Raw genomic sequence first — 20,579 nt, 5'->3', positions numbered from 1 at the left:
GTCTAACAGTGCTTACACACCCCACCCTCAGGTACTAGGAAGCAAAAAGAAAATATGAAAAAGAAATTCAACAAAAGGTCAGCTTAGGCTCCATCTCAGCAAGGCTCCCTCTTCCCTCTTTCTCCTTCTCTTCTTCTTTCCCCTCCCTCCCTTTTTTCTCTTTCCATGTTTTTCGCTCAAATAAGATTCGCATAGAGCCAGATGAGCTTTCTACATATGCTCATACCGTGGTGGGACATGTTTACATAGTAAAAATAGTGAACTCTCAAGAGAGTAGTGGTGTAACAAGAGACAAAGTCACGCAGACACCACACCCAAACAGTCACAGTTTTTTGGTGCGTGTTAGTGTGCAGTTCTGGCGAGGTCACCTGCACCTACCACTCCACAGGACCCGATGGCTTCTTCTGGCTTCGGTGGGCTACAGACGTGCATGTGGTGCACACATGCATGCAGGCTTTCACACACACACAACATATAAGTTTGCTTAAAAGAAAGAAAATAAGGGAAAGAGAAAGACAAGGAAGGAGAGAGGGAGGGAAGGAGGGAGGGAGGAATAGCTCTGGCAAGTGGAACAGAAGAAGCAAGTTGCCACGTCTCAACACAGAGAGAGCAAGCAAAAACATGCAGCACGGCTTTTGAAGTTTCTAGATTCTGCTGTCACCTCATAGCCTACGCAGACCCCCCTGGAGACTTGCAAGAATTTCGTCCTCTGCGGCCAGACTATGTAAGGGCTTTTTCATGGAGTTCAAACTATTTAGAGAATGTAAAGTCAGCTGAAATACCTTCGCACGAGCTCCCTTGGGCACTCTGTAACTAAAGCACTTGGGTAGGTACCCGACCCCAGCCACCTCCCACCACTCCTCCTCTGGTGTGGACAATCTGCGCTCAAAGAGAAACCAGAAAGATGTGTTGTGAAATCAGATTGACTCTTACTCAGGTTTTTTTTTTTTTCTTCTTGAGGGCATCAGAATCCTAGTGCCACTCACTCTAAAATTCCTCTTTCACAAGGGACTATTAACCTAAACAAAAGAACAAGAGAGAGGCAAGCACAGTTATTAAACTTGTCAGGAAATGTGGTGGCTATCTCTATTCCTCAAAGATGGAATTCTCCCTCTTTTAGTTAACTAAAGCAAAATGCTGACCCAACCAGCTTGCACTCGCCACTGTCAGAGGATAGAGATGTCCGCTTCCAGGCCCAGCAAAGGGAAGATGCAGGAAGGCACGTCATTTCCCCTTAAAATAGCTGGAGGATATATATATATGTGTGTGTGTGTGTGTGTGTGTGTGTGTGTGTGTGTGTGTGTGTGTGTGTATACACACACATATATATGTATATATGTATATATATGCTTGTGGATATATATATGCTTGTATATATATGTATATATACATATATATGCTTGTGTGCATGCACAAACACACACATACATACATAAACACAAACATACACACAAATGAGTTATTTTGACACAGTTTGTGATGCAATGTTATCTGGAACTATAACTTCCTCAAGTCACTTAAATTTTGCCTCTTTGGGATAAATTTGAGTGAATATGGTGGATTAGAAAGTTTAGAGAAATATGTAACATATCTAATCTACTTATTTTGGGGAAAAAGCAGGGATATAGGAAGATACAATACTCAGCCAGTGAGATGCTCGCCTTGTAAAAACAAAGAGCTGAGTTCAGTCTGCACTGCACACATTTTAAAAGCCAGGCATAACAATGAATGTTTCTAATACCGGCTGTGGGGAGAGGGACACAGGTGAATCCCTATAGCTTGCTGGCCAGAGAGTCTAGCCTAACTGACAAGCTCCAGATCAATGAGAGACTACATCTAAGATAGAAGAAAAGACAAATTGTGCTTGAGAAACGATACTCAAGGTTGTCCTAGGGCTTCCACACACAGGCTGTGCATGGGTACCCTCACAACCCTGTGTACCTGAACGCAGGCCTACGCACAATAAAGTGAAATAAAATACTTTGAAGAAACTGGAATCTGGCCTGAATCTAAGGACAAAAAGAAGGGTGTCTGTCAGGGGCATGTATAAAATTTAAGAGAGACTCACGTGGTAAGGTAATGTGGGTTGACAATGCTAAATGTTGCAAAAGTGAATATTAATCCTTAATCATAGACATGCAAGATCCGCCATCGTTGCTCTCCTTCCTCTCTGTGAGCACATTTCTTCTACAAGAAATTCACAGAAGCAGATTCCAAGGGGCAGGTAGACACACAGATGTGAAGCCCACAAGGATGATAAAGGGGTTGGTGTTGGTGCTGTGGGTCAGATGCTAAGCATGTGTCGTGTGTCGCCTGAAGAGAAGACCCTGGAAGGAACATTCCTGCTTTCCTTTTAAATATCTGATGGACAGACAAACGGAAAGATGGTCATATGTATTATGCAAAGGCATATGGAGGAGGCCTTTGTGGTTCGGTCGAGGGAACATGTATTTAAACCATCTTGTTGGGATTCCTGCGCAGGGAGGTGAGTGTGGATAGCTTTCTCATCACTGAAAGTCTGTGAGCCTGGAAATAAAAGGGAAAATTGACCCAAACATCCACAGTCTGTTCTGAAAGCCGAGTTCACTTTTCTAGTGCCTGCGTGCATCTATGAAGTCACAGGGGGTGGGGTGGGGGTGGCGGGGGGGGGTACTCTAAGGTTCTTTCAGAACACTACCCTACTTACTGCTAAAATCTTTGCAAAATAAACATGTCAACTACTGTGTTTCCCATTGCTGAGTCAAGTTCAAAATGCTGTGAAAAAAATCGTAAAATACTGTTTTCAGTAATTGTGACAGCACAACCTTTAAGGCAGGTTAACTTCAGGAGGAAAGGTCATTTCTTTGCATACAGGTTTGGAAGCTAGAGGCCCCTAAGACACACTGCAGGCTTTTATGGGGACCTTCTCTTGGCTGCAGCACTTTCTGGCTGAAGCACGTGTGAGGTTGGGGGCGGGTTGAATACCTGAAACAGTAGGAGAGATTAGGTAGGCCCAGGCTCTGGCTTTTGTTATAATCTTTTGAGAACTAATCAGGCTTCCACAAGAAATACCTTCATCCTTCTAAAGGCACGCCCCCAAATAGCTTAAGATATTCAAATAGGCCCACATCTTAAAAGTCCCTAACCACAACCCCACAAGGACACCTTGGAGGGGAAAACACACTCAAACTATAATGATACAATTGGACCTAGAACGGAGGGCCTTACGGTCATGAAAATGACATTGTCAGCACATATCCAACACATTTCAGCCTTCATGGTATGTCAGAGGACTGGAAATTCTCCCCAGTAAGGGATTAGATAGTTGACTTATTCGAGTTTGTGAAGTATCATCTAAATTCATAACCCACTGCTTGATAACCATGGTAGTGTTTTGTGAGTTAATGTGCCCATGGCATTTCAGGTAGGGCAAGAAGCTGAAGCGGATCCTGCTTTCAGGGTGTATATGATACTGTGATTATTCTGTGGTTGGCTATGGCTTGCTTTCTCACTAGTTAGTACGCTGTGGTAAGCATTCAGAACATCTGCAGGACCCAAGGAATGCTTGTGAGCGGGAGTAGGTATCATAGTGCCACATGGGTTTAACCCATCCGAGCAGTAGCAAGAAAAACCCTTTCAAGGGTCCCTTCGGCACTTGAATTTAATCTCAAGTTAAAAATGAGTCAGATTCCCTGATGTTGGAAATCACACTGGTCTTTTGGCAGTTGTTACTACAAAGCAGTGATCAGAAAATTGAGGGGGAGAAGCCTACAGTGGGAGGACTCTTGTAGGCAAGATTTAAAAACTCAGCTAGTTAGGGACAAAGGCTATAACCAAGCCTGGGCTTAAATCTTATGCCCAAGATGAGATATATATAAAGAAATACATACACATGTATATGTATTTATATATTCTATATTAGTAATTTATAATTATGTTATATGTACTGTATTAATATTATATAATTAAATTGATATATTAAGGAATGTGTATAATATATATTAGTAATATATTGTCATATTCACATATTATACATAGTAGCATATGTATGTTACTAGTAGATCTTATTCTAGAGTTCTTTCTTCGGCCATTCCTTCTCTCTAAGCACAGACATGCTACTTGGCACTCTTCAACATACTGAATTTCACTCCCTCATCATTAACTCTACTACATCGTAAAAATTCACCGGGCCCTGTTAAGCCAGGAAAACAAATGTCTCAAAGCGTTGAAGCAGCTGGTGGCCAATATATGCATGAACTAAGTTATGCATATAGATTAATAAAAATAATTACACACACATTCAAACACATGTACACACATATACACATCTGTTAAGGCTGGGTTGCCTGACATTTTGACAATGTAGGATGTGAGATGACTTTAAAATGTGGTTCTGCAAGCTTCCTGGTTGAAAAAGAAAGGAAACTGGCAAAGAAATAGGTCTCTCTCTCTCTCTCTCTCTCTCTCTCTCTCTCTCTCTCTCTCTCCCTCCCTCCTATTGCATTTTTTTTTTTGGCGTTCACAGGCACTAATATTCCAAGACTACCTGGTGACACTCTCACCCCCTCTCCCTAAAACTTTCCTCACTTATGCAATCTGAATAGACTAACAAAACACTGGCAGCAAACACTTGGAAAGCCATAAAAGTTTTCATTTGAAAGCGTATCTCTGTGACATGGAAGGATCTAACACATTATAGGAATTTTGCATTTGGATTCCCTTGCTACATAGGGTAAATTGCACGTGGTTAGCCACACTTGTGCAACCCAAGGCAGCCTGCTGTATTCTGGGATTTATTAAAATGTAAATGACAAAGCAAAGAAGAATGTTCAGACAATTGGATTACTCCATTGACTGAATGCCCTATACCGAATCTATTTTTGTCCAAGGATTGGTGGTTCCCGCTGTGGAATGCACAACGGAATATTCCATTGTAGGGCACGGGGTGAGGGGGACTTGCTTTGAAGAAATTGAAACCTGATCATTTAATTTTCAATTTGTCTCTCCCAAAGCAACAGCTTGTCAATATTTTGTGCAAGGAAACATGATAAAAAAAAATTTTTTTTGGCCCATGATTGTTAGAAGACAATTGTTCTCAAGCATTTATTCAGTGTCTATTATTGGACCTGTAACTTCATTCATGAAAATAATGATTCATGTGCTTGTTTGTGTGCTGGGCCTTGGCTTGTTGGAAGTAAGAACATTACGCAATAAGCATTCATATACGTGACATGGCAGTGAGCATGCACAGCCCGAGAGGCTTTCCTGATAGGAAATTATTATTCATCCCAGAAAAGAGAAGGCAGGGAGGTGTCTTTATGAAGAGATTGAATTTAGAAAGAATGGGAGCCGGCTGTTTTTTCTCTCCATGGGGAGCAACAGAAAATGGGATTAGACAACGGTGTGAGGGATTTGGAACAGAAATTCCAATTTCCAAACTCCATAGACTCTCCAACACCAAAATGTGCTTCAAAGGAAGTGTGTGGACGCTGGTTTAATTTTTTTTTTTATGGTTTTAGAATAGCAGTTCTCAACCTGCAGATTGTGACCCCTCTGGGGGTCCAACAACCCTTTCACAGGGGTCGCCAAATACCATCGGGAAGACATTTACATTACAATTCATAACTATCAAAATTACAGTTAGGAAATGGCAACAAAAACAATTTTATGGTTGGGGTCACCACAACCTAAGGAACGGTGCTAAAGGTCAAAGCATCAGGAAGGTCAGACACCACAGCTGTGGAGAATGGAAAGGCACATTTTCCAGGGATGGTCTTACAGACTGTGAAGACCTGGAGGACAGATCTCCAGGATTCACCTCACCTGTGAGCACACTCTGGGAGTGGGGCATGGTGGGCTGGTCACAGAAGCTATTCTTTAAATACTAGTTGTTTGTTAGTGCCAACTTTTCTCTTGGGGACACACTGACAGATTTCACCTGTACTGTGAATGTTAAACTGAAAGGAGTGTCCTGAAATGAGGTGGGTGGGGACTAAGAGTGCAGGAGCACAAAGCACTCTCTGGTTTGTCTCTTCCCACTATCATTTCTGCTATTCAGAGGCAGACTGCCAGTCCTAGTTCAGTGTAGTTAAACATAGGCACATTGATCTTGGTAAGAATGTTGTTAGAATTCCTAGAGGCCCAGGCTCCTTTTTCCTGGAGTGTATGTGTGTGTGTGTGTGTGTGTGTGTGTGTGTGTGTGTGTGTGTGTGTGTGTGTGTTATACATACATATATATATATATGTATATATATATACATATATATATATATGGGTTTTGTTTTAACAAAGAGAATCCACAGTGCTCACATTTGATGGTTGATTTTTTTAAAAATTGTGATACAGACTCTTTCTTGGCTTGAAGATAATTTAATTTCCTGGTCAGTTTACTATAGCGAAAAGAGTATCTGTTAAGATTAGAAACTAAGTTTGGCTCATATAGGAGTCATTATGTTGCTGATCTGGCCAACTCCTCAGTGACTACCTTTTGATTTGTATTCTGAGGTAATTTGACCAATTAAAAAACTGAAATGCCTAACAGATAATTTTAAATATTCTCCTTTTGGCTCTCAACTGCCAATGCCAAATTCTTAGTTTTCTCGGCATTTATTCATTTATTTACTTATTTACTGAACATTTAAGCTAGGGCCTAGTATGTGCTAGGTGAGTGGTGTAGCCCTGGGCTTTCTCCATGCCTAACCTGTCTTAAATGTTTTACTTTGGGATGATGCCTCACTAAACTTCCTAAGCGGAGAACTCATGTACTCCAGGTAGCACATTTGCAATTCTCCCACCTCAGTCCCTGCAGCAGGTAGGATTATAAACCTATGTCCCCAGTGCTGGCTTCAGAGCTCATTTTAATATTGTATTTCCACAGGTCAGTAGTGTTCCATTTTATCTGCCTGTTCTGAGCCCTATGAAGGCCTTGGAAAATAAAAATCTTGGGTATGAGTATTTAAATACCCTGAGCAGTTACCAGGGGCAATCGAATGTGAGAACTTATGTAGTGGGTGATGCCACATAATTAAAATAAATACATTCATATTCACTATAGATGCAAGGACCACATTCATCCTGCTTCCCGCTGCATCCCTAAGACTCAGTAAATACCTTAGTTTTAAAAGCATCAATCGTAGAGGATGAAATAACCACCAAAACAGCATATTTGTCCTCTAGTGCTGGACAAGAAATCTGTACCAATGGGAAGTGTGTAGCCATGGTACTTATGGGATGGGGGGGCGGGGCACACTGCGCACATGTGGCCATTCAGTTCTTGAGATGTAATCAATATAGATGAGGAACTGAATCTCATTTACTATTAACTCGCCTAAGTTGAAAGAACTACATATGCTAAATGGCTACCATGCTGAGCCTTAGAATCTCTTACAGAGAGAGGAGACTCACAAAGAAGCCATCATGACTCGCTGGCTGGTAAATCTAACAAGATGCTATGAAAGCACCTTGGTGAGGAAGCCAGCATACTGATGGTAATGTTTGGCTTGAAGTCTACTGAAAGGAAATGGCTGCTGGTAAGAGACTTGAAGGTCAGGTGGTAGAATTTAGAAGCAACAGCAGACAAAAGGATTCACGTGAGAGGAAAATGGAGGAAGAGGTAAGAGAAGGCAGAGATGGATAGCATGTGTTCATAAGGGAAAGGAAGATGGGGACTCAATGACCCAGAGAGCACCGATGGAGGAAGAAGTCAGAACACTGAGTTTTCTTGGCGCTTTGGTATCTCAGGGCCAACGGTAATTCTGAGGAAAATGATGTTTGCAGTTTAGAGAATTTTCTGGATTCCACTTGGCACTCTAAAGGGAAATCGTGGTAAGATGAGGCAGATGGGAAAAATAGTATTTTCGTACTCCATTACTACAGAAAATGGGAAGAAGCGCACTTATCTGAGTGGGAGGGAGGGGCACTGAACTCCTAACCACAGCAGGTGGAGAACAAAGACTGAACGTGGGTCCTTTTATCCCATTAGATATTTGGTCCTTAGACAACAAAACCTAGTTTCAATGTATACAGATACACGTGAAAGCAAGCCAGAGGAGCTGTCTTTTCCAACAAATCAACACAAGTTCACAGTTAATGCAACATTTCTTTTATTGGGAGTCAGGGACCAAGGAAAGTCTTGTAAAACATCAACAACATCACACTTGGTGCTTGGGCTACTCTTTAACAACAAACCTGTTCATTTATGAGATCCAGATCAGTGGGGACAGTGTTAGGCAGAGCCAACAAGCATTTTGAAAAAAATAAGATAGATCCATGAGCAGGACTATATATGACAATGTCAAACAGCTAAAAGAAAATTACATCAGCTAAATATCCAGGTACCTCAAAAAGTTAGACGTCTGTCCCTTAGCCTGCCCAGCTTAACTGTCTCATTGAAGACAAAAATCACAATTATCTATACGGGCAATTTAGTAATCACTGTTAAATGTCAATCAAATGCAGAGTGGCTGAAAGCCAGAATGGGATTTTTAGTTCTAGGTTTTTATGGTCAAAGTTGTCTTGAATTAGTTACACCAGCAAATGACTAGTGGTATTCGTTCCTGAAACAGCCATAGATAGACATTTATAGCACTTGCAAATGATTGCCATTGGTCAGATTGGTTGAGAAGATGTACAATGGAAGACTGGATTGGTGCAGGTGTACTAATGACTTCATGATTGGAAGAATTAAAGATAGAGTATACGTACGACTTTGGCTATTTTGTGTTCCTTGGAGACAAATCATTGACAACTTCTTGACTTAAATACACTAGTTCATAGCTGTATTTAACATTGATATCAATGCCAAGGAGGGAAGGAACTAGATTCTACTGGATTCACTCTATGCAGCGTTTGTGCCTTTAACCAAGTACCAGTTCATGTTTCTTTAGGAAATGGTAGAGTAATTTAAAAGCCACTGAAAGATAAACAATGAGGGTTTAGTTTTGGGTCTTTGTTGGGCCACTTCCAAGTATGTGTGTGTATGGAGGGCGGTTGTTTGTTTTATTGTTTGGTGGGGGTGGTTGTTTGTTTGGTTCTTTTTGGTTTTGTTTGTTTGTTTGTAAGTCACTCTGATTACAGGCTGTAGATTTACATTTTCTGTCAAAAAGATACTGTTAACAGGTAACCTAAGGCCCTGGCCTTACTGCTCTTAAAACTGAGGTTTCAGGCAGAACTAAATCGAAAGTCTCATATCAGACCAAACTCAAGAGGAAATGTACAAACTGCAGGCAGGCAGTGTACTTCACTAAGTTCTCAATTTTCTTCCATGGAAATATGTTTTTATCACTCTGGTACAATTCAGCTACAAAAGTAGGAGACATGGTGGCCATAAGTCAGCAGAAGAGCCATGTATATCTGTAGACGGGCATTAAGAGCTATGGAAAAGGTGACAACTGTGTTGGGACTCATCACAAAAGTCTGACTAGGGACTGAGTTTCATGACCACAACAACCTTGAACGTGCATAGCTGCATGTAGCACCTGGGCCAGGCACTCAACCTCACCAAAACTAGTTTCATTGTCCTCAAAGTGTGGGTGGTGTGTAGTTTTCATAGCTACCATGAGATTTAATATGTAAAAAAGTTCCTGTGTGGAATAAACTTGGTAACAATCAACTATGAACAGAAAAATCAGGAATTCTACGTAGGTACCACCAATCAATCACCTTCACCCCTGTAGTGACATAGAACTGGAACTTTAGGTCTAGTTTGGTTTAAGTGACAACTGGGGTGGGAGAGGGGAGTTACCTGTATGTAGCATCTCTACCAGACACACAGACAGGGGTTCCAAAGGTCAGGTGAAATCAAGTTAAGGTGAGGATGTGTAGTCTCCAAAATGCACCATGTGGATCTCCTCTGCCATCCCATTGCTCACCGTTATGTTTGCCCTCAGGACTCTATTTTCTCCTATCTTCCACATATCTAACTTTGTTTTCACATCCTTTCAAGTTTTATTTCCTATTCTCTCTTCAGGGGAGCGTCCTTCCTTAAGCAAACCAATTTGGCCTCCTCCAAGCACACTGTCTTTCGTGTTCTTACTGTCTCCTGACTCAGTTTATCACTACATTTTAGGTTGCTTCTGTACCTTCATCTAGCTTGATGTCCACCCTCGGAAGCAGCCGCCATATGTCACAGAGCCAAGCTTGCTGCTCAGACTCTGGGGACATGGTGTGGTGTTTCTGCATGGTGGTATGAGCATCTCGGTGGATCGCCTGTGACGGCTTTGCTGTCCTTCCAAAATGCTTTTCACTTTCTAGATCACTCTCAAGAGCACTATGTTTTGATCAAAATCTCTCTCCCCAGAAAATGTAGTCTCTTCATACATGAACACACGTGGGCAAAGTTGCCTTGACACTTGCTGACTAAAAAGCAGATGCGTACCAGGATCAAAATGGAAGGCACACCAATCTGAATGAAGACAGGGGGATACACACAAGGAAAGGGACATTTTTGACTCATGGGTGTTCTGGATTTCTCTGTTTCTTGCAAAGATTACTGTTAGCTGCAACTGCACCGTGTGGGTGGCTGATGGGCAGGAGGGGCCTCCTCAGCTGGTCACTTGCTTTGTTTCAACTCCATGGGTTGGCACGAGCGTCCATCAGTCTGCAGTCTCTGCAGTCTTTTTTTTCCTTTCACTGGGGAGACATTCCTGAGAAAGGGGGTTATAGGGCCAGCTGAAAGGAACACAGGAACAACTAGAAAGGTAATAGAACATGTCACAGACATTTATCACATCGACCGTTTAATGGAAGTGAATTTGGGACACTGGAGAGACAGTGCTATTTCCAACTACAGCAGAAATGCTACGTCACTTCAACATCAAAAATTGGCTTTCTTTCACGGTTCCTCTTGCTCAAGAATCAATGAAGCAGTCGTCTTGTCCCAGTGTGTACAAAGAAGAAAGATGCAGGTCTACCCTCCCTGAAACAGGACACACAGGAACAGAGCAAAAGATCACGGGACACAGAGCACAGTCAAACAAGTCCTAGGAATGAAGGCAAACTAAGTTAGTTGTAGGTGCCTAACTGCTTAGCAATGCAAATGTGAATGAAGGCACTGGAATTGTTGGGTGCTAATCGCTGACCCCCTGGAATTCAGCTTGGTGTTTCCAGTGCTGGCCATTGAACTTGTCACATGGTACTGAAAGAGACTGAGGGAGAAGGAGGGAGGTGGGAGAGAAGAAGAGAGGGAAGGGAGTAGTGAGAAAGAGAAAGGAAAAAGAAAAGGGAAGGAGGGAGAGGAAATGGATGGAGGAAGAGGAGAGAGGGTAGGAGAAAGGGAAGAAGGGAGAGGGTATTGAAGGAGGGCAGGAGTTCCTAGAATATTGGGGCACACAGGAAGGAAATTAGTCAGCTGTAAGTATATCAAGGGTGTGGGGACCAGGGGATCCAGTCTGGCTTAATAAATGAAGGGGTTTTACATTCTGGGTAGTTTGAGAAAAGGAGATGGGTTCATTTCCAGGTGGCTTTGAACATGCCAGTGCCTCATTTGGGAAGTGCGTTGTGGTCAAGAGACCATTGTAGGCTCACGAAAGGAACATGGCCACAATTCAAATAAACCAAGAGGAACAAGAAACACAGAACGTAAAGGGGCCGATCCAATGGAGAGAATAAACCACACCACAAGAAATGACTGGAGAGCAGAGGGGCTGGGGGAGAGGGTGTGGCCTAAAACATAAAGGTAGGCGTCTGTCTGGATATCTTCTAAAGTCAATGTTGAAGGATGTGAGTTTGAAACTGGGATCAAGAACTCACTTCTCCCATTGGGAAGCCGTCTTTTTCTTGTCTTTTCTTTTGCCCCTAGGCTGTTGCTTTCCTGTCATCATCCCTTCCTGAAAATAAACTCCAATCTTTAGTGCCTCCTCAACAGGGTAAAACAGACGAATAAATACTGACCCTGAGGTGGAATCAGAAGAAGCTTTAAAGGGTAACTGATGGTACAAATGGGCAAATTGGTTCACAGGTTCTGGCCTTGCGTCTAATGCCCCTATACTATGAAATAGCTTCAGTGACCCTGAGAGCTGCAAAAGCTGAGACCCCACCTAGCCCGACCTACTCGACTCACCCCACAGATAAGGCTATTTGAGAAGAGGGGTATTAATGTTTCTCTCCTACTCTACAGGAGTTGTTATGAATGAGATGTATTTGCAGGTGGTTTTTAGTTAACGAAAGCCTTTGACATAGACTTCTCTTTCATACTCACACAATGGAAAGGCATCAATGAGCTAGGCTCCCTGAATGGGATACACCACGGCACATACTGCATTAAACACTTCGAGTATGTGAGGATGCTGATTCTCTAGAAGAGGCATCTAACTGGTAAAAGGACTTAGGGTAAATATTGTGCCTGGGCAATGTATTTTGTAATCATTGGTATTGAGGATGCTAAGATTTGGCATGCATGTAATACCCATTCATGAATAAATTAGCATGTATTGTATTAAGAAAAGATAGTACATGTAGTACTTCTGTGATTCATATAGGTAGTGAATAATGGAAAGCCCAAGAATATATGAGAAAATCAAAAAACAAGAAAAAAGCTATATATTGCTTTGATGTTCTATACAACCAACACATGCAAAAATGGCTTTTAGATGATATATATATATATATATATATATATATATATACACATATACTATAAGCACTATTAAAAGGAATTTTGAGGAATGGATATGAAGTGAACAGTAGAAGAACGGACAGGTTTCACATGTTCGTCATGAGTTAGAAATTGTACAGCTTTGCTCTTCAAGTTCTATACCTACCTAATTGCCCTGAGGAGCGGAGTAGTTTCATCTGTTCAATGCAAGGGTCTCTTGAGATCCCTTTTGTAATTTGAATGAAGAAGCAAAAACCTTAGGACCTCATAGAGCCTTCCTCAGTAACAATTCTCTAAGCTCGTCTCGACAAACTCACCACCTACTGCATACACGGCAAATGGCAAGTACCAGGCTGACCAGCCAACTCACTGTGCTCTGCCTGGGCTTTTTCTTAATAGGTAGATCTTCAGGGGGGCAGCTTGCTGGAGGGGGGCTCCCCAGTGGAGCCACCAGTAGATCTCTGGAACCGTGTTGAGGCCCCCAAAAGGGAACTGATGTTAGTGCATAAGAATCTCAGCTACTCATCTCGTGACATGCAAAATGGAGGGAGGAAAAAACAGAAAAGGAATTGTTTATTATTGTTAATGGTTTGATTGCTTTTATTAGATTAAAAACCATCATCTCTGGCAAATGCCATTTCTCCAATCCCAACAAAGGAAATGGGTTCCTTATGTGTAATATTTACTATTCTGTTGTTCTCCGTGTTTCCAAGTTCTCCAGAGTCAGGATGAGGACCAAATTCGCAAAGAACTGCAAAATATTTTGCAAAAGAATTCAGATTTCTCCAGTGACAAACCCTTCGAAAGATCATTAGTTTGCAACATCTAGGTTTTCCGCTTTCGTTCTCATGGAAGCATACGGGATGTAAAGTCCTTTTTATTCTCGTATTAATTAACGAGGAATTAAAAAAAATGAGCTGGCTTAAAAAGCGTCCTACTCAGGAGCAATTTCAAGTGATGAGACATGCCCAAGGATGGGGGTGGGAGTGGGGGTGGGGGGCAAACTCAAGTAGGGCTACATGTAAGCAAAGTGCAGCCATACGCACATTAGTCTAATTACAGATTGCAAATTATATCGGATGTATCTAATATCTAATTTTTTGAAAGCTGATTCCACTTGAGACTTCAATAACAGCATCAACATTTTGCAGGTGGCTTCTCTGTACAGTATCCAACAGGAATTATTCCTCCAATGGGCTTATAGCCCTCAGGTTAAAACTGGAGCTCCCACTCAAAGGACCAATGAACACTGAACACTGAGGATAGCACCTAGACAAAGGAAATAGGGTGGGGGGAGTGGTGACCCTGGAGGACACCGAGTACAGTTGCTCTACTCCATCTCTACTGTGAACATGATCCTTACTTGCTTCAAGCAATAAGGAACTTCAACATCCATCATTAGAAAATGTGGGAGAGGCTACCTATACGTTGAGGAAGCCAACGGAAAACCTAAGGGCTGGGCATTTCTCAGATACATGGGTAAAAGAAAAAAAGAAAAAAAAAACGTATGTCAAGGTGGCATGTTCTACCCCTGACTCCAAACATAAAGCCTCGTGTTAAATTCGGCTCACCTAACACATACAGTTTGTGTGTTTAAAGGTGATCTGCCCTGAGGAGCTGGCTGGCTTTTGTCCTCAAGCCCTGTATGAATCAGTCATCCAACAGCTGAAACATATTTGAGATCCCAGAGAAGGAAGCACATTTATTCTCCAAGTTGATTGGATCCATTTTTCTTGATTCCTCCTTAAAGATCTTTCTGCTAATTAGTCCGCGTTGCTGCTGCATTATTGAATTACCCGCACTTTTGTACGGTGAAATATGCCGTCGTGGCGCGCACTTTACGGTGCGGTGACTGCTCACATTTAATGCTGCCTCCACAGTTAGTACTTTCCTTTGTTCTGCTCATAAGTGGTTTTAGAAAGAAAAAAAAAGGGGGGGGGGCCCGGAAGGAGGAGCCTTGGGGTTTGTAAAATAAAATCATACATTCCTGGCACATGTGTGCGGAATTCGATGCATTTACATGAATTCCCCTTTAGAAATTAAGTCGCAGTTCCTCTTGGAATAAGCCAAGGCACATGTCGGTGACTTCAGATGCAGCCGTGAGGCTCGGAGTGCACCTTGGACATCTCTCCAGTGAATACTCACGGTCATGCAATGGGGGACGGGATGACTTGATTTTTTTTTTTTTAAATCAGCAAGGAATGTCTTTAACGAGGAAGAAGTAAATTATGATAATTACTCTGAATGGTCGGATCCTTGAGCATTGCTAATTAGCATTTATTGCCTGGATTATAGAACAATACAAGTGAAACCAAAGTGAGGTTGCTCTTTTACCTTGAAGACTTGAAAAGGCAATGGAGGAAGAGCTCTGCAGCCACCTCCTCCGGGGTGCAGACTGCAGGCAGTCTACCTCTCCTCAGCCTGCAGACCCCCTCCTTGTGCAAACACACCCAAACAGGCTCAGCATTTCCGGCCCATTCATCTTTGTGTGTGTGTGTGTGTGTGTGTGTGTGTGTGTGTGTGTGTGTGTGTGTGTGTGTGTTAGGTTCATATTTGCATGGGTTATCAGGTTCAGGAGACTGATAACAGGCAAAACATTTTGGCCCTAATACCATCTGAGGACGATGTTATCAGTTGGGAGAGCTTAGCAATACAGAGCTGAAACTCCATGCTCCATGAAAATAGGGAATTCTCCCAAAGAAATATTTGACTTAAAAATAGAACAAAGGACTCAGCACTTGGTGAATGAAATTTTACATTTCCTCACTGGCCCTTGGGACAGAAGCTTAAGAGAAAATAGCTGAGAAAAAAAGGATGGGTTTCTGGTATAAGGACCTCTATCTATCTATCTATCTATCTATCTATCTATCTATCTATCTATCATCTATCTATCTATCTACCTTCCATTAGGAATCTGTGATGACATAGGTTCTGAAATTAGAAAACAAAAATTAGATGTTCATGAACAGGTTGACAGCACTAAATAAACGCCATGGTCATAATTTGGCAACTGGATTTTTAAAAATAAGCCAGCAGGTATAATATAAGGAAAGAAGGGAGGAAAAATAAAAGACTCCGTGAGCCATTTATCATTCTGCAACCTCTGCTGTTCTCTACATCCCACTCTAGTGAATGAAGAGAAAAGGCTATGGTCAGCCAGAAAACGGGCCCTAAATACAGTCACTGCTCTTCCAAATACCTTCCATGGTTTCCCCACCCTGGGCCTTTTTAGTCTGGAAGAATAAGTTTGCCTAAATCTGTGAGGAGATTAAATAGACGGCTGATAGAAATTAATTCTGCCGGATGAGCAAATGCATTCGAGTTGCCCAGATGCAAATAAGAAAGATAATACTTTCCTTTGCCTTTGACATGCTAGGCGGATTAGTTTAGAATGTTAAATCTGATTTTATTAGAATATATTAGCAGTGTTTTAATTAATACCAATCAAACGTTTTTCTTTCCCTGGGGCTTGATATGTTCCTAACACTTTCCAAGTCATCTGTTTTCCCCTCCAGGAAAAAAAAAATCCTACCAAATCACCAAAGCCTTTGTTATATTCTTTTAATTTTGATTTTACTGTGTTCCATGGAAAAACATAAACTTTTTTTTGCATAAAGGTGTTTTGTCCCTAAATTTAATTCCAGGTGCCAGATTTTAAAATGAGCTACTGTTACCCTAGCATGCCTCCTCAAAAGAAAGAAAGAAAGAAAGAAAGAAAGAAAGAAAGAAAGAGAGAAAGAAAGAGTTAGAGATTTGAAAATTAAGCGTTTTCTGTATTTTTCTGTTTTTCTTTGAGGGGAAAAGATATCACAGAACAGGTTTCGGCTGGTTCCTCTTATCAGTGGGCTTTCTTAAGCTGCTAAATTTCAACTGCATTGGCTTTGAACAGACAAAAAAAAAGGACTTTTTAAAGGAGGTGTGTGTGTGTGTGTGTGTGTGTGTGTGTGTGTGTGTGTGTGTTTCAGCTAGGTAAAAATATGGTGAGCCTCTGCACCCTGTGAACTGAATTGTAACTTGCTCCAAGGAGGCACAGGACAGCGTTCCACTCATTATCCCTCCCTTTCTCTCCAGCTTCCTGTCCTTCTGCGCCCTGAGCTCCAGTTCCCTTGGTCGCTTTTCTTCCCCCGGTGCACCCCCACTGCAGCTCCCAGTCTTAATTTTTTTTTATCTGCCAGGCTGGATTTTCGCTTTTAAAGATCAGTATCAATAATACCCTGCTTGTTTCGGTTACACTCTCCCTCTAAAAGACAGTCCCCTCTAATTGATGCGTCTGGGCTAGTCTAGACTGGTAGTGATTGAACCAACCACCAATTATGTTATTCATTTCACTGAACTTCGCTGATGGGCTCCACGAGGAAGAGGGGAGTGTTGAGAAACCTGCCCTTGTGATGAAGAAGTTGCCTGCTAATATATAAAAACCTGGGTGTCACAGGCACTCTGAATGCCTGGGCGCCCGGTTTTACATCCGAGAAACAGGAGGAATCCACTCGAAAGCATAGGGACTCAGAGTACAAACAGAAGCATTTGTATGGCGTTGCCCGATCATTCGAAATCACAGAGAAATTACAGCTATCCTAGCTTTATTGATCCTGCCCACGTTTCTTCTATTAGGCTGTGTACATATCTTGCCTTCAAAAGCACCGAATGTCTGCCATTCTATCAAATGCATGATGTAAATATATATTACCCATAAGTTAAGCTGATGTACCGCCATCATTTCCACATAGCCATACATACACATTGGCTGGGCTGGGGTGGGGAATCATTAATTACTTTATATAAACTCGCGGGCAACCTCTTACAGAACTGTACGCTTTGAAGCGTCTTCTACCAAGTGGTGCCAAGTAACAGTTAAATTACAGCCGCACGGGAGGCTTCAACAAAAGACATAGTACAGTTGTTGTACACTTCTCAGCTCAGCGTGCTGGTGCAAAAAAAAAAAAAATGCTTCCTTGACTGCAGTTTGGAGTAAAATGAGTAAAATTGCAAGGAATGCTTAAAAAATAGGCAACCGTTTCCTTCACCTTTCACTCCGTGTCACAATGAGACTACAAGCCATTCCAAAATCTTTCAGAGATGAAGGTGTTGGGTGTCTGGGTTGATTTAGGTATTTTCCAAAAATGGAGAGAAAGGTTGGGCTGAGAAGAGTGAAACTGTTTAAAGGGAACCGTGCGCCCGGAGTTTTCTACAACAAAGGAAAGGTAAGCCTCCCAGTCCTTCTCTCCTATGTGAGGCAGACCTGAGACACTGCAGCTACCCTGCCGTGAAAAGTTACAATCTCAGAAAACTACAAAGTGGGGAAAATGCTAACAATTGCCCTGAGAGAGGATCATTTTGAAATTTGGTTTGCTATGACCAATAACTTTGTCGGGGTGAATTAAAATCCTGATAGCAATCTTTCTAATTTCTAAAGCAAAGTCATGGACATTGATTGACCCCCCCCTCTCCGCCCCAAGAATGCGCTAATACCAAATGTGCCCAGTTGCTTCTTTCATTCCATAATATTTAGAAAATATATATCTATCTCCTTCATTTAAAAACCCATTGTGTATAACATTTTTAAAGAGGTACCAAACCAAGGAGGGAGAACTCTTCCTTCCATTTTTTTTTTGTTCTCACAAAATCTTGCAAAGTAACACATATTTTATCTTTCCTGATCTCTTGATTCCCTCCTTTTGTATTGAATATTAAGAGTTGAATATTTAACCTCTCCATTTAGTCCAGACTAGTGGTGTTCGAGGAACTACGTCAGGAAAACCTAGTCACATAGAACACACGTGTAGACAATGCAGAGGGAAATACATTCTCCTGCCCATTTTAATTGGGCACAATTTTGAGATTAACTGTTGAGCTTAAAAGTTGGAGGCATGGGGCATGCTGGGACTTCAGCTGAGATGTTCTGAGGCCAAGCACCAGGCACTGAGCTGTTGGTATTACGCTCCGATAGTACTGTGTGTTGCTCTCAAGGAATAGATCCAGCAGCCTCCGTATTAGCCATATACACAGGCATCCATAGCAGTGAACATGGGATGCTAACATCCTGTGCCTACTTTCACAGAATCCAGGAGCTGCCACACTCTGGTCACCTGATCCCACCTAACAATGGAAGCCTCAGAGGTGTATTCCCATCACTCGGACAAACTTTTCTTTCTTCCTTCCTTCCTTTCTTTCTTTCTTTCTTTCTTTCTTTCTTTCTTTCTTTCTTTCTTCCTTCCTTCCTTCCTTCCTTCCTTCCTTCCTTAAAAGACAAAAAGTTCCTTCAGCGATGCAAAGGCACGACTCGCAGCTCCCAAGAGCCTAACCCGTGGATTTAAACGGTAAACATCACAAGTTAGGGTCTCAGGGACTGAGGGGAGCGCAACACAATTCTTCCTTTCTTTCTTGAAACAAAACAAAGCAAAATAAATAAATAAATAAAAATGACAGGCGATCTCGGTTGCGGACACAGGAGTAAAATGCAGCAAACAGGTGGTCCAGTGTGGCTACCTCCTCGCTCTCCATGCCTCTTCCCTTCACAAAATTTAGATCCATTTCTGTCTCCATACAGCCCTGTATACGCAACACACACACACACACACACACACACACACACACACACACACACACATACCTGAACATGTAAATGCCTGTTGTATCAAAGAAAACTTTGCAGCTTTGGGTAAAATCACTCACCAAATTGGAAAATAATATGAATAGGCTCAGAACTATCCAGTTCTGTTCGGAAAAGAAAGGAAGCAATCTGCAATTGGAATTAAACGTCTCTTCAAACCTTTCATTTGTAACTAGCACGCTTGACTGAGGAGAGGAAAATATGCATCTACCTTCCCCCAGGGCAAGCGTGCCACATGCAACAATCCTAAGAGATGGGGTTTGGGGGAAGCGCTGGATTCCGAGGTTAGAAAGGTTTTTGAACTCACCCATTTGAAGTAGAGACTGGCTGCAGAGCTTCCAGGAGCGCCATCCGGAGCCGGGGGAGAATGTGAGCTCACAGTGCTCTAGGCTGGGCGAGGTGTTCAATAGGACAGAGAATGGGGCGGGGAGGGAAGGCGGGGGCAGGAAGCGATACTCCAAAATCCAGAGAAGACCGTAACTCTGTGGTTTATGCTTTGACCGGGGTTGGGGGTTGGGGGGAAGGCAGTTGGGTGGGAGAGGAGGGAGGGGCTGGGGCCGATCGAATTTGGGAAATAGTCGGTTAAAAAATTTAAAATAAATTAAAAAATCGAGAGAGAACAAGAAAATTTCCCAAGGACAGCTCGATTTAAAAAGAAAAAAATCTTTTTCTTTTTCTTCTTCTTTCTCTAGCATTCAGAGTTCTGTCAGTCTTGCAAACCTGGCCCTCCTCTGCATCAGCTGCTTGGCTGAGGCCAAGGCCAAAATCACCCAGAGCGAGCACCAGCCTGTCATTTGGTAGACGCAAAGTGGGAAGGGGTGGGTGCGAGCTGGGGAGATGCTCCCCCACCCTCGCCTCCCGCTGCGGATCCTTTGAAGCCTTTGGCCAATATTTCAGAGGAATCCGAGGCATAATCCCCCTCCATCTTCACAGACAGCGACTAGTGCTGTACCTGATAGAGTCGCTTTCTCCAACCTCCTCTGCCTGGAAGCCGTGCTTTCCTGTGCAGATTCCAAAAAAAAAAAAAAAAAAAAAAAAAAGAACCGAAAGGGAGGGGAAGCCTATGGGAAGATGCCTCTTTAAAAAATTTTTCTTTCCCCTCACCCCTCCTTTCTTTCTTTTATCCCAGGCCTGAGCAAAGTAGATGGCTGGCTGGGCACACAGAATAACAAAGCACCGGCTGTAAGGGAGACACTGGAGGGGGCCCTTAGACTCAGAATACAAATAATAATAAAAATAATAATAAATAAAAAGAAAAGGAAATAGCTAACTATTTTTAATAGACTTTCATATACAACTAGGAACAGTTAAGAGCTCCAGCCACCCCCCCCCCGCCCCCGAAGAACTACAATCACGCCAGCCAGCCTGCTAAACCGTGCCTTTTCCTTCTCTACATGG

At 42.3% G+C, this 20,579-nt stretch overlaps 1 protein-coding gene, 2 long non-coding RNA genes and 1 other non-coding gene across 4 annotated transcripts in view; all 4 read right to left on the bottom strand.

Moving 5' to 3' along the window:
• Positions 1 to 8,057: 8,057 nt before the first annotated feature.
• The window catches only part of Mir100hgl (Mir100 Mirlet7a-2 Mir125b-1 cluster host gene like), a 265,006-nt gene continuing 252,484 nt past the window's right edge, over positions 8,058 to 20,579 (bottom strand). The window contains exon 2 of the mRNA XM_039082330.2: positions 8,058 to 20,182. Coding sequence (XP_038938258.1) covers positions 18,911 to 19,876 — 966 coding nt within the window. The 5' untranslated portion in view covers positions 19,877 to 20,182 and the 3' untranslated portion in view covers positions 8,058 to 18,910. The remainder of the gene's footprint in view (positions 20,183 to 20,579) is intronic.
• Lnc215 (long non-coding RNA 215) overlaps positions 8,058 to 20,579 on the bottom strand; it is a 118,106-nt gene continuing 105,584 nt past the window's right edge. The window contains exon 4 of the long non-coding RNA NR_126581.1: positions 8,058 to 10,894. This is a non-coding gene — a long non-coding RNA (long non-coding RNA 215). The remainder of the gene's footprint in view (positions 10,895 to 20,579) is intronic.
• Vof16 (ischemia related factor vof-16) lies at positions 16,729 to 18,835 on the bottom strand. The gene is given in 1 exon segment (NR_037614.2): positions 16,729 to 18,835. It is a non-coding gene; the product is annotated as an ischemia related factor vof-16 (long non-coding RNA).
• Positions 18,845 to 18,931, bottom strand: Mir125b1 (microRNA 125b-1). Its single transcript, NR_031869.1, has one exon. It is a non-coding gene; the product is annotated as a microRNA 125b-1 (primary transcript).

This window comes from Rattus norvegicus, chromosome 8 (genome assembly GCF_036323735.1).
Source record: "Rattus norvegicus strain BN/NHsdMcwi chromosome 8, GRCr8, whole genome shotgun sequence".
Classification (NCBI taxonomy): Eukaryota; Metazoa; Chordata; class Mammalia; order Rodentia; family Muridae; genus Rattus; species Rattus norvegicus.
The sequence above is the reverse complement of the archived record's forward strand: the minus strand, read 5'-3'. Positions and strand labels throughout refer to the sequence as shown.